The sequence below is a fragment of the Orcinus orca genome, chromosome 8 (assembly GCF_937001465.1).
Source record: "Orcinus orca chromosome 8, mOrcOrc1.1, whole genome shotgun sequence".
Taxonomy (NCBI): Eukaryota; Metazoa; Chordata; class Mammalia; order Artiodactyla; family Delphinidae; genus Orcinus; species Orcinus orca.
Window position 1 is genome coordinate 47,408,686 of NC_064566.1, and position 14,010 is coordinate 47,422,695.

At 43.2% G+C, this 14,010-nt stretch overlaps 1 protein-coding gene across 1 annotated transcript in view; it reads left to right on the plus strand.

The window, feature by feature from the left end:
- Window positions 1-881: 881 nt before the first annotated feature.
- Window positions 882-14,010, plus strand: part of OVCH2 (ovochymase 2) — a 30,383-nt gene continuing 17,254 nt past the window's right edge. Inside the window, 12 exon segments of the mRNA XM_049713826.1 lie at window positions 882-969; window positions 3,078-3,187; window positions 4,841-4,932; window positions 6,663-6,835; window positions 7,187-7,282; window positions 7,509-7,660; window positions 8,300-8,489; window positions 9,596-9,619; window positions 11,324-11,411; window positions 11,538-11,662; window positions 12,433-12,573; window positions 12,950-13,080. Coding sequence (XP_049569783.1) covers window positions 882-969; window positions 3,078-3,187; window positions 4,841-4,932; window positions 6,663-6,835; window positions 7,187-7,282; window positions 7,509-7,660; window positions 8,300-8,489; window positions 9,596-9,619; window positions 11,324-11,411; window positions 11,538-11,662; window positions 12,433-12,573; window positions 12,950-13,080 — 1,410 coding nt within the window.

Here is a 14,010-nt window from a genome sequence, read left to right on the forward strand (position 1 = left end):
CGTGGGAAGCGAAGCAGCCATGGGGACAAGAGACCTCCCTCAGAAGGGGTGAGGGTTCAGGTCCCTGCAAAGTTGGGGGGGGGTGAGGGTCTGTGCCCCACCTCTGTTGGCCCCCAAGTTCTCTCCTGATGGCCCCTCTGCGACTGTGCCTGTCTTAGGTTGTTCCTTCCCTGAGGAATCTTACCCGTCTCTGGCTAACCAGCCATCCTCCGGGGCCAAGCAGGGAGATGTGAGGTGTGCGAGTGAGCAAGGTGCAGTGCCCCCAGAGAAGGTCAGTTCTCTGTCACCTTGGTAGCCTATGCCCCCGTGGCCTCCACGCCCAGCACCTGCCCTGGGATTCCCTCGCCAACTGGCGGGGCCCCGGCTCTGATCACATGTCTTCGGGAACCCAGGTTTCTCCTCCAGAGAGGGCCCAGCTTACAGCACTGGGCAAGAGAGACCAATTGCACGGCACCAGCCACCAGGAGGCCTCAACCTCAGTGTGGGCAGGAAAGCCCAGGCACCAGCCCTGGGCAAGGAGATTGTGAGAAGAGAGCGCCTGCAAACGAGAGCTTTGCTTTTCCATATTTATACCTGACAGCACCAGCTTTGCTGACACTAAGGGTCTCGTCCGTGCTGAGACTCAAAGGCACTTCCTATGTGGCTCCCGACATACTATTGCTTGAGCAAGACTATGCTTCTGTGGTTGACTCCCCACATCTTGCAAAGATCTTTGCAAGAAACCACATTCAGAAACATCATACGGACATGGTTGAATGCCTCGTGTCTTGGTTAATGAGTAACTTTGTTTTAAGTTGGTATATTGCTGCTCTCACAAGGCTTTCTGTTTTGGTTCTCTTTAGTCTCTCTAAAATTCCAGGGGAAAACTCTTGAGTTTCAAAATGCATATGAGCAAGAATAAGCTCATTTTACTGCTTGGAATGATCTGTTTGGAACAGAGTAAATCTGCAACTCTCTCTCTCCCCAAAGGTAAGTTCCAAATGATCTCTGTAACTACCTTTATCTGAAGAAATAAACTTTGCTGGCAATGGCTCTCACAGTTCCACTCCGTATTCCTTTGGGAGAACAGGAGAGACAAATATATTTTGGAGATCTAATTAGTTTTCATGTAATTAATTTGGATTTCTCTCCTGCAATCATCATATTAAACTGAATAGAACATTCATGGAATACAACTTGGACAAGTTGCACTGATCTGGAGAAAACTGGAATTGTTCACTTATTTGGACACATTCCACAATCCCATCTCCTTTCATGTAGCAAATTCTGGAAATCAGCATAAATTTGGAAGCATTTGTAATCTTTTAAAAAATTATATTGCTGGGAAATATGAAGCATGTTTCCTGTAGTCTATTATTTATATATATATAAATGGTCTTTTTTCCCTCAAGTAACATAATCTGAGAACAGTTCTTGGCAGGCTTCTTCACAGTCAGATTTGTACTAACCTCAAGAATTATCATGTTTTCTATCTTTGCTTCAATTAGTTCAGGAAATACTAAATTTTGTGTCTAAGGTATTTATGATTCAGTCAACAGAAACAGCTAGAAAATAAGCTTTGATTCAATATTATACCTGTATTGGGTTCAGAATCAAAAGACAATGTTACATCCATGCTTTGTCATTAATTAGCTGTGTATTTCTTTGATTCTTCATTTTCCCATCAGTAATGTGGGGGTCATAGTGCTTGATTCACAGGCAGAGAATGGGGCTTAAATGAGAAGTTATTTGAAAGAGTTTTGTATATTTTAACATATTAATCTAAATAGCTATGCTTTCAAGGATATATTTTCAAGAAAAATCATTTGTTCTTCCAACTTTTATAAGTGTCTACTGTATGCTAGGAATGTGCTAAACCTTGGAAATACAGAGATGAATAAAACATAGGTTTTTTTTTTTCCTTAAGTACTTCATAGTACAGTGAAGGAGACAAACAATTCATTATCATAATACTGCATGGCAGAAACTATAAGAGGGGAGAGGAACTACAGGGGAGAAACACTTAACACAGTTTGAGGAAATCAAGGAAGAGTTCTCAGTTGAAGTGATCTCCAAGCTGAAGAATAGGGATTAGAGAATTCAACTATGTAAAGAAGTGGGATTATTATGAGACAGGGCATGCTAGGCCCTCCTAGACAACATGTAGAAAAGAAGGACCTGCAGTAGGGACAGAGCATGGACCATCCTTAAATTACCAGGCAGTCTTCAGCATCTTAATCTAGCCCCTCTCTTAGCTGAAGAGTCAAAAACAAACAAAACAAACAAAAAAAAGCAGAACAAATATTGAGAATAAATAAGTAAATGCAACTTTTTCAAGGATAAGATCTTTTCCACAAAAAGGAAAGAGTTCTTTCTCCCATTACCTAGCAACCCTTCTACCCTAACGCCATTCTAGTGTGTGGATCAGGACACTGTCTTCCCTCTACTCCACTATCATTGAACAACCTGATACTTTCCACTCTTATAGCAAATTAAATCCAATATTTGACTGTGTGCCAGGCACACATGATCTCAGACTTAGTCTCTTGGGTGAAGCAGAGGAAAAGATGCAAACAAAATTACAGTCTAAGGCAGACTATAGTATTAACCATTCAACCAATTAATTGAGCAACTTCTATGAATCGGGAACTGCACTAGATACTGTAGATACAGGTATTTCAAGATTAAGTTCCTATTTCTGAGGAGCTCACAGTCTGGTGGGGTTGAAGGATTACCATAAGAGCATGTGATAAATGTCACAGAAGCACAGAGTGCTGTGAGGAGCCTCTAAGGGGTCAGATGGCTCAGTATCAAAAGGGGACTGTATTCACGCTAACCCAGCGGAGATCTACCTCTGAGGCCCTAAATCTTCATGTCAGAAAAGTAGATCTCTTCATGATATGCACGTCCTATGTGAAAAAGTGGAACAACCCCTTGTACCGCAAATCACAGCAAATTCCACAAATAACTTAAAGCCATTTTATAGTATTGCCACATGCTCCATGTTTTATAGTATTTCTTGCTCAGAAGACTTTCCTGTACCCCTCAGTCCTAAGAGATATATCTAATCACTAAATTATTGTCTTTTTTCCCCCTAGCTCCCACTTGTGGGCAGAGTCTGGTTCAGTCACGGCCTTTGAATTACCTTAACATTTTCAGTCGCATTGTTGGGGGAAGACAAGTGGAAAAGGGTTCCTACCCTTGGCAGGTGAGTCTCAGGGAACATTCTCCTGTGGTTGGATTATGAGCTGTCTCAGGATTGGATCTCTCAGAACCCATGCTGCTCATCAGTATGCTCTCTTCTGCTTAGTTCATCACCAGAGATCTCATGAGTTAGTACAAGGATCCAAGACGTTCCTGATGTCCATCAGTTGACTTCTAGAAAAGGTGTGTTCAGAATAGTTACAAGCGCTGTTGGCTTGCTCCAAAATTTGGAAATGCCATCCCAGACTTTCAGTCCCTAATACAAAAACCCCGCTTCAAATTTATAATTTAAAAAATAATTTTCTGATTCAATAAATATATTTAAAACATACTTATCTTGTTATAGTTAAAGATGATGAGGGAAGGTGTAGCCATAGGTCTACTTTTATGTTTGGGATGTAAGATTCATACCTATACCATAGGACCCTTCAGGGAATAATCAAGAGTGCTGCCTCCGTGGTAGTTAGTGTCCTAAGAATTCTGTCTCAATCTAATTTCCTGTTCCTCCTATGCCATAGAATGCCTTTGTGCTTCTGCCCTTAGCCTAAGGCATTTATTGTCTTTGAAAGTCTCCCAATTTTCTTTACCCTGGGAGCCATGCTATATTCTTGCCTCTTCATTTTGTAGGTAGAACAATAGCTCTTTATTTTTACTTCTCTTGAGTCAGTCATATTAACTTTTAGATCAATGGATATTTGGTAACAATTGGTTGACTGAGTCTGTGTTCAGTGAGATGATGGAATGGCTGAATCATTGTCATTTGATTACCTGATGAATTAATTACCTGGTTTGAAGAGTTGATTGATCAAATTCTTACTTGGTCAGTTGGTTGGCTAGTCAATTCAGAAGTCCGTATTCAAATCATAGTCAGGGATGACTCATTGACTTTTACTTACTTGTGCTTTATTCTGTTCTTAGCCTTTTCTCTGTATTAATTTTGTTTTCAATTGCTCATTGAATAATTTTTGTTCAAAAAGGAGACAGTTCTAATAAATTGCTTCTTTTCTAATTTAAACAGTGGAATTAAAAGTATTTGCTTGTACCCTATAAGTCGTGTTGGAGTCAAGCCAAACATCATGAACAGGACAAGCCAAAGATAGAAAATCTGTTGTAGAGACAGATTAAAAATAAGCTTGAAGCAGTTGTAGAGGTCAAATAGTTAAAAACTATAAGACAGTTGTAAATCCAGACTCTTTCTCTAAGAGGCTTAGAGGAACTGGAACGGACTTTGGAAGACTCCCTTAGCCCTCACCTTGTCTTTTTCCCAAACTTCTTCATCTGGTCTGTTCTGTATCTTATGCTTCTTTTTCTTTCTCTTCATTCACAGATATGATTCATATTGTTAGAGTAACAGACGGTAAACATTATCATGTAAATAACTAAATACCCACAATTTTTATTACCAACTTACTAAAACCTTGTAGCCAATCATCTCAAGGTAACTACCTCTCCTGTGGGCCAGCAGTAGGAATCTTCTGGTTCCAGCATTGCTCTTCTTTCTGAGCTATAGTGTGATTGGTTTACCACTTCACAGTCCATGATTTCTGATATTTATGAGTAAGATATCTGGGTCTCTTTTTCAGAATATGCTCAGTCTCCAGGTTTGGGGGGATCCCAGGGCATTAACTTACTCCTATTTAAGGTCTTTGCAATTCAGGTGTCTTTGAAACGAAGGCAGAAGCATGTCTGTGGTGGGACCATCATCTCTCCAGAGTGGGTGATCACAGCTGCTCACTGTGTTGCAAACAGGTATGGAAAGCCCAGCCCATTGATGAAGGTCAGATTACCCTTCTACTCCCTGGGAATCAGCAGCAATAACTCTATTAAAATATGGAATGGTGTGATGTATGCCTTAGGGGAGAACATGTTAATTGCATAATACAGATAGGGCTCAAGGTCATTGTCCGAGGGTACACAACTTGGTAGAAAACATTCATTCCTTATTTAAAATGGGCTAGAAGTTAATAAAGAATAATATCCACGTGAGAAAAAAAGCATCTCAAAGATAGAGTTCTGAAAGTTCTCTCCTAGTTTTCTTAAATTTCAGTGAAAAAAAAGCATCCAAAAAAAAAAAAAAAAAAAAAAAAAAAGCATCCAGTTCATTATGCATCTTAATAAATGGATAAAAGAAAACAAAGGGAGGACAGTAAAACACGAAGAAGGCTCCTGTGTCTTCTTTCCTATTGACCCTGCCTCTCTGAACTTCACTCTAACAATTTCCGTCTCTTATCCATTTTCTTGTATGCTCCAAATGTTCTACTGTTGCCAGTGCTCTTGATGTTCATAAAGCTGCAATGAAGATTATATATCCCCCTATTTGCCCTCTTTCTCCACAAACATCTCCTGGATATTTACTCAGTGCTGGACACTAGTGGGTATCAAAGATACAAAGATGACTAAGATATGATTCCTGCCCCCCCGAGAGTTGATAGTCTAAAAAAGAGTCAACTGATAATTTCACTGCAATGTGGCAGGTGGTTAGGCTAGAGAGTTGCTATGTATTAGGTTTGGTATTTAATATAGCCAAGAGCCAGGGAAATATACCAAGAGAAAATGATGTCTTTTCCAATTTTGTATAAACTCATCTCTTCTAGATCCCCAGAGATGGCAAGCCCAAAGCTCTTAATCCACCTCAATGCATCCTATCAAGTTCCTTTCAGATAACTTTGCTGCGGGTAGAAGAGGAATAGAATGGTGTTTCCCGTGTCATGCTAGATCTCTAAATTACAAACATAAAGGAAGTAGGGGAAGATCCCCACTTCCCATTGCTCTAATCAGTCCCAAAGCCCTGAGTGTGCATACCCTCTGGAACATCAGAGTTACGGTGCTATTACGTCTTTCATGGTATGCACTATGCATTAGATCTCTGACATTAAAGCAGCATACTTCATGGGAATCACCAGAAACTCCCAAAGGATCTCACTGATATTGAGGCCAGGCCAGCCATCTGGGGTAGCTGAATATAGCTTTAGACCACTGAATTATACTGTATATACACCCTTAGGCATTTAACAAGTAACACTGCAAGGTATTCAATTTATCATATTATTGGCTCCATATGAGGCCACTTTTTACTAGTCCCTCACTCACATTGGGAACCTCTACATTTGGAATCATTCTCACTTTCTCTGTTCATCAGCTTCACACCTACATTATCTATCCATGTCTTTTTTTTTTTTTTTTTTTTTTTGCGGTACGCGGGCCTCTCACTGTTGTGGCCTCTCCCGTTGCGGAGCACAGGCTCCGGACGCGCAGGCTCAGGGGCCATGGCTCACGGGCCCAGCCGCTCCGCGGCATGTGGGATCTTCCCAGACCGGGGCACGAACCCGTGTCCCCTGCATCGGCAGGCGGACTCTCAACCACTGCGCCACCAGGGAAGCCCCTATCCATGTCATTTTGAAGAAGTCATTTTGTCAACCACTGCAACTGTACTCAGAGGTTCAATGAAATCCATCCATTTTACTCTTTCCTCCTCATAGAAATATTGCATCAACTTTCAACGTTACTGCTGGAGAATATGACTTGAGCTATATAGAGCCAGGAGAGCAAACCCTCACCATTGAAAGCATCATCATACACCCATATTTCTCTACCAAGAAGCCAATGGATTATGATATTGCTCTTTTGAAGATGGCTGGAGCTTTCCATTTTGGTAAACATTTGAAGCTCACTCTGAATTGTCTACCCCATGTGCTCCAGAACTTCTGTTCCATAGCACATTCCCTACAGTCTAAGTTATGCAGCATATGCCCAAGAATTCTGAGTCATGTACTTTGAGACAGGAATTTGAGCTGGAGCCTCCCCTACCTGAAACCCTCTTGGCTTGTGGCTTTAGATATAGGATCGTGTGGAGTCCGTTACTTTGTTTCACAAGTAACCCCTGGAGGTGCCAGACAGAGAGATCACAAGCTCTTTGGGAACCACCTAGATGCCAGTTGGTGAGTGGCTTATGGTATCCTCTCCTCCATGAATGAAACAAGCCCTGCCTTGCTCTTTTCTGCAGACCAGTCTGTGGGACCCGTGTGTCTTCCAGAGCCAGGGGAACGATTTGAGCCTGGATTTATTTGTACAACCACAGGCTGGGGCCGCTTGAATGAAAGTAAGAACTCCTATGCTCGTATCAGAAGTTTCTGGTTGGTAATCAGAAAAGAGAATTTTAAATCTATTTTAAAAAGACAGTTGTGTAGACATTTTAAAAATAGAGACTATCACATTGTACTTCGAAATTCAAGTCTTTCCAAAAGACACAAACCTGAATGGGGCATCTTCAATGCAGAAAAGGTGAAAGAGCACCTTGCTGGGGTTCTCATTTCTGTGTTTTCTAGATGGCGTCGTCCCACAAGTCTTGCAGGAAGTGAACCTGCCCATTTTGACCCAGGATGAGTGTATTACAGCTCTGTTGACCTTACAGAAACCCATTAGTGGGCGGACCTTTCTCTGCGCAGGCTTCCCAGATGGAGGAAGAGATGCATGTCAGGTAGGCAGGAATGGTTGGGCTGACAGGTCCCAGGCAGGGCTTCCCTCAGCTTTGTCATCAGATGAGGGGCTGAAAGAAGGCTGTAGGCAAGCCTGGACTCGGGAAAGAAGGATCAGGACTGAAAAGGGAGGTCAAGTCAAAATAGAGGACAGTTTAAACAACCTGTTTTTAGCAGAGACTGTGCTTTCAGAGGCGATCTTCTGCTCTTTCCAAAAGACCAAATAATGGAGATGATGCCAACAATGAACTAGGGTACTCCGGCCCTGAAGGATAGGTGATGCTTTCCTACTTAGAGATTTCCAGTTTGTGTATAATGGGAGCTTTCTCTTTCCCTCCATCCTTCCTGCTGACCAAACTTGACGTTGATTCGCCTACTGGACAAGACTTTTCTGAGTCTGTAGGATGAACAGGAGAAGGAAACAATCTGATATTTGATGAAAGCTTAGGATGGGGAAGAGGGAGGTGGACTTGGTAGGCTCCAATGGTATTTGACGATTGACTGTGAATTGTGCTTGCCTCTTCTCCCAGGCCCCTGAGTCCAAAGTATTAGAAGTGAAGAAATGCATTAATCCTCATCTAGCACCTTTGGGGGGCACAGACACTGACAATGACAGTAACAGAGATCTTTTCTCCCTACAGGGAGACTCAGGAGGTTCCCTCATGTGCCGGAATAAGAAAGGGACTTGGACTCTGGCTGGTGTGACTTCCTGGGGTTTGGGCTGTGGTCGAGGTTGGAGAAATAACCTGCAGAAAGATGATCAAGGATCCCCTGGGATCTTCACAGATCTTACTAAAGTGCTTCCCTGGATCCACAAACACATCCAAATTGGTAACCAAGCCAGAACATAAGGTCAAGAAGCTAGGGAAAGAGAGAGAGCATCAGCAGAGGCTACGCAAGTCAGGACCACTGAGCAGACAACCTCTGCTTCTGTTCTTAGTGTCTCACATAAGGACTGTGGTATTTACTGAGTCTAAAACAAGGGTAAACTATGATGTGTGGTACAGTGTACAAATATTCAATGAAACGTGAATACATCCATCCTAGACTTTGTCAAATTTGCCTTTGATTGAAACTGTCTCACCACTTCTCAACTCCGCTAGCAAGATTCAGCAAGCTATAGCATGGATCAGTGGTTATCAAGGAGGGGAAATTTTGCGCCCCACGGGACAATGTCTGGAGACATTTCTGGTTGTCACAGCAGGGGACAGGGGTGCCACTGGCATCTAGGGGGTAGGGGCTCTGGATGCTGCTAAACATCCTACAGTGCACGGGACAGCCCTCCCCCACAGCAAAGAATGATTTAGTCCCATATGTTAGTAGTGTTGTGGTTGAGAAGGCCTGGCATAGAGCCAGGTACCATAAGTCTGAAAAGGCCAGGGTCTATATACATCCTTCTACCAGATTCACCAGTGAGTTAATTGAAACTTCATTTTTGCCTCCAAATCCAACTTAGTTGTTTTCTTAACTGGTGGCTTCCAGCCTAAAATAGGACTTCTATTCTTTCCCAAAGGGGTTAATTCAAATTAGTTCAGGAAGAACCTGGGTTTGTGTTCAAGTATACGGTACACTAGCAGGTTTCGGAGTCCTCAGTTCAACTTGTAGCTGTCCAGCAGTTGTGGGTGTGTTATTTCCATCTGTAGCCTCCCTTTCCATGAAAAATTAGAGGGGTAGACCAGATGACCTCTTCTTGCTTTGTGTAATCCCCAAGCTAAGCAGTCCATTTAATAAAGAGAGTGAAATCATCTTCTTAAAGCACAAAGACCACTTTGCTGCTTTGTCAATTTATCCCTTCTGTTCTTTCCACAGATTGTATTTTCATTAGTTGCAAATTGACTTAACAACCTCTGCACTTTTGAGCCAGGGAGATGCTAACTTCTTGAAATATTGCTCAGGATATCACAACCTCGAATTGCATCTTTCTTTTTCTTTCCCAGGGAAGCTGAGAAAGCACTCCAGAGGTGGGTATTTCTTGTAGCCTGTTCTTCCAGGAGCATGAATTAATCTCTAGGATTTCTGAATATCGGTTCCTTTATAATCAAAAGTCTTCCTCTGCAAGAGCTCTCCATAATCACTAGGTATAAAACCATCACTAGGAGCACACAGCCATTCATCCCCAGCCAGGGAGGGTGAATTCATCCCTTCACCCAGCAGGAGCACAACATTCCCTCTGAGTTCACTTGTCAATCCAGAGCTCCAGTTCAATTCAGCAAACAGTTGGCAAATCCCAGATTTGGATCCAAGACACAAGGGAGGAGGTGGGGCATGGCAGATGTGGTCCGGAAGCTACACACCTTGTCCTGAAAGAAAAGGGGACTCACCCCCAGGGTTACATTGCAGGTCTGAAATGAATTCGGTCTGTGACTTTGGGCAGGCTCCTTCCTACCTCTGAACCTGAGTTTCCTCATCCAAAAAGGAAAGAGTTTGGACCAGGTGGTCTCAAAGGCATCTTTAGCTCAAATCTTCAGTGGTTCTGTGAGTCTGTGGGGCTATCTCCAAAGAGCAAAGTGGAAAAAGAGTACCCTGAGAGCTCAGAGGAGTGGGTGGCTGCTTCTAGCTGGGGGGAAAAAATACAAGGGAGACTTTGGAGCACAGACATCTTTTAAGCTTAACCTTAAAGAACAAAGGATGAGTAGGATTTTGTCAGTTGGAAATGGGATATAGGTAAAGAAAAATATTCCAGCTTAAGGAATCATCCTTATCAGAAGATGGATACTAAAATATGGAGATATGAAAATTTAGGATGTAATAGAGACCCAGTAAGTCAATCAGTTGAAGTGTAGGCTATGTGATGAGTTTTTATGAGGGAGAAGATTAAACGGGTAACCTGAGAACAAAATATGGAAACTTTGAACACCATTCAAGAAAATTTTGACTTTATTGAGTAATAGGAAGTTGACTAATTAGATAAACAGATTAGAGCTATACTTTAGTGCTATAAGAACGGCACATAGGGGATAAATTGGAGAGGAAAATATCAATAATTCAAGGTGGACTTATGAGATTATGCATTCGTTCAAGAGACAAGAATATAATGCTTGAACGAGGGCAATGGCCAGAGAATGAAAAGGAGGGCATAGAAACAGGATGAATTAGGCCAGGATAGTCACTAAGGTTACGAGCGGTGAGGGAGGGAAGGAATGAAGGATGACACCAAAGTTCTGAGCATGGAAAGCTAAGAAAAGGGCACATAAGCTAATCAAATCAGAAGTGGAAGCAGTTTTGCAGACTGAGAGGAAGTCCTTTTGTAGCATGTTAAGTTTCAGGGGGGATATCTAGGAGATGGTTGAAAAATCAGAAGTTCAGGTAGAGATAATAGTTGAAACTGATGGTGTGAATGAAGTGGATCAGAGGGCTCGTGTAGAGAGAAATGAAAACTTAGAACCTAGGAAATACCTGCATCTATAGAGTGGAATTATGGGGTCAAAGAAAGAAGAGTAAAGAAGAAGAAATCATAGAATCTCAAGGTTAGGCAGGATCTACAAGAAACAAAAAGTAAGGCATCATAGAAGCCAAGATAGCAAAAGATCTCGTGTCTCCACGAAAGGAAGCGTGTGTGAAGGAGAACCAGGAGGCCCCAGTGTCTGTACAGGTTCTGGGGGAAAAGGGCTCTTGTGGCTATAGCCATCACTGTTAGCGCTGATTCGCGTGGCTTTCCCTCCCAGCCTCATGCAGTGAGCAGGACCCTGTGATCAGAGCATCAGAAGGGGAGCTGCACTTCCCAGAAAGCCCCTTCCTGTATTAGAGCAAGCAGTGAGTAGCCCCCGCTGCCTCCCCTGCCCTTGACTCCCACCTCGAGTTTGACTCTGCCCCACTCATTGGACTGTGACAGTCGCTTTCCATCTAGAAATAATACCCTCTCAATGTAGCTACCTTCAGACTGTGTGTCTGGGCCCTGTTTGTACCAGAGGGAATGCACGTGCTCCTCAATTTTTCCCACTTCGATGCAGAGTCTTGTCACCACAATTACCTGTCAATACATTCTTTAGAAGACACACTGATTGGTGAGTGGATTTTCACATTGTCGAATGGACACTAGTGCTAGGAGGACTTAATGGGGCCTGGTTACGATATGTCTGGCCCTGAGGCATCTATAAGTACCGCACTTCCTGTCTCCAATTTTGAGACATAGAATTGACAGTGGAAAGGAACAAAATCTGAGCCTGTGTGAGGGCTGTAAGGGCCACAGTGCAATTCACTTACAGCATCTGCTGCCCATGGAAACAGGCTTCCTAGACTCATTTGCCAGACCTGGAGCCCATCAGGAGTAAAATGTAGACATATAGCAGTGCCCCTTGGGGCCTCCTGGGCAGAATGCTGCTCTCCTACGCGTGAAAATGACCATTACCCGCCTCGTCCAGTTCAGAAGGAAGATGCCAACAGATAGCCACAAGGAGGAGATAAAGGTTACTTATACAAGAAACAGAAATGCAGGAGTGTTTCTGTGGTTCTAAACTGCAGGTGATTTTGCCCACCCCCTCCCTCCCCCAGGAGACACTTAGCAATGTCTTAGAAGCGTTTTTGGTTATCACAACGAGAGGGAATGTTACTGGCATCCAGTGGGTAGAGGCCAGGATTGCTGCAAAACATCCTACAATGTGCAGGACAGCCTGAACACCAAGAACGTTCCAGTTCAAAATGTCAGTAGTGCTGAGGTTGAGAAACCCTGATTTAGACAAGCCTGCACTATCATGAAAGTTCAGTTCCCCATAAGTCTTTTCATGGGTGCTGTTTTCTATGCTCTGAACCAAAACGCTTCATTCTTACGTTGCAGGGAAATTCTGTGGGAACAGCCTGGCTTCATCGGTTCTCGTTGGCTCCAACGCTATAAGGCTGAGGTTCACCTCTGATGCCACAGACTATGCTGTTGGGTTTAATCTCACGTATAAAGCTCTTAAACCAAACTACCTTCCTGGTAAAACCGTTTGCTCTTATCACACACTATGACTTCCTTTTGCAGAAATTGAGGACCCATAGGAATGAGATGAGGGGTAGGGAGCCCCCCCACCCAAGGCCCACTGAGCTCCATAGCAGAGAGGAGCTCAAGGCAAGTGAGATGCAGGTGCAGGGGCTCCTTCTGCAGTCCTGCTAAAGCGTGTTTGTCGCCTACCCAAGCGAGCTGAGAGGGCCTGATGAGTTCTCGGGAACCAGTGCGCGACCTCCCCCTTCTTGATGGCTCTGCCTTAAGAGTCAGTTCAGGCATCGCTTGTGGGAGACACAAGGGGGAGAACAAAGAGGATCCCTCTGTGCGCGGTGATGCCATTGTTTGGACGTTCTCCCTTGTGTTGCAGAGTCAGGCTGCAGCTCCTTAACTATCCTTTTTGAAGAAGGCCTCATACAGAGTCTTCACTATCCTGAAGACTACAGCAACACGGCCAGCTGCAACTGGGTTTTTCAAGCCCCCTAACATCACCTCGTTAAGGTACTGACCCTGGTTACCCTTACTTTGCTGAGGATCTCCAGAGAATCGCTCGCATAAACACCATGAGGGCAGACGTTTTATCTGGTGTATCTGCTGCTGTATCCCTAGTACCTAGAATAGAACCTAGCACCTGGCACACAAGGTTCTTGATAAATATTATTGATACTGGTTGACTAACAGACTAGCCTATTCTCTACTGTAACTACCCACACTTACCGCTAGGTGGCAACTGTGTGCTTTACATTTTGTTGAAATGTGGCCTTAATCTTTGTACCAGGTGACTTGTTTCATCAGTGTCTAGTCCTTTCTAGAAACAAGCATTTCTTCCTTATTAATTAAACTGCTAACAAAACAGTTTGTGGGGAGTGGATAACAAAAGTGCAGTGCAGAACAGTTTCAGGGACTGGCATAAGGTATAGCAGGAGGGGTGGTGGAAGGCGAGGCTGAGATGGAATCATGGAGGGCTTTGAATGTCAGGATACAGAGTGTATTCGGCCTTTGATTCGCGATGTTTGTGGCCATTTGTGTGTTTGTTCAGTTAACACTAGTGGGCCATCTGCACAAATGCCTTCAGGTAGATGACACTGCAGTCAGGGTGACGTTGGAATTAGGCATTATTTAGAAGTCTTTCTCTTAAAATAATAATTGAAAGCAAGAGAGTATATGGAGACAAAGTAAACTATAAAATAACAGGTAAGGAGTAAGGGTGAACAAGACCTCAAAGTTCTTGTATATTTAAGAGGCCAAAAGAGATCTGAGACCCAGGAATAGAACCAAATTGGTGCAGTGTTATGACAGTCCAGAGAATGAAGCCTTTAATTCAAAACACAAAACAAAACAAACAAACAAAAAGTTATGGCCAATAGGTTGGATTTCCCACAGCAAGTTAGAGTTTAAAGAGAAAGAGGACCCCCTCCCTCCCTCCCTCCC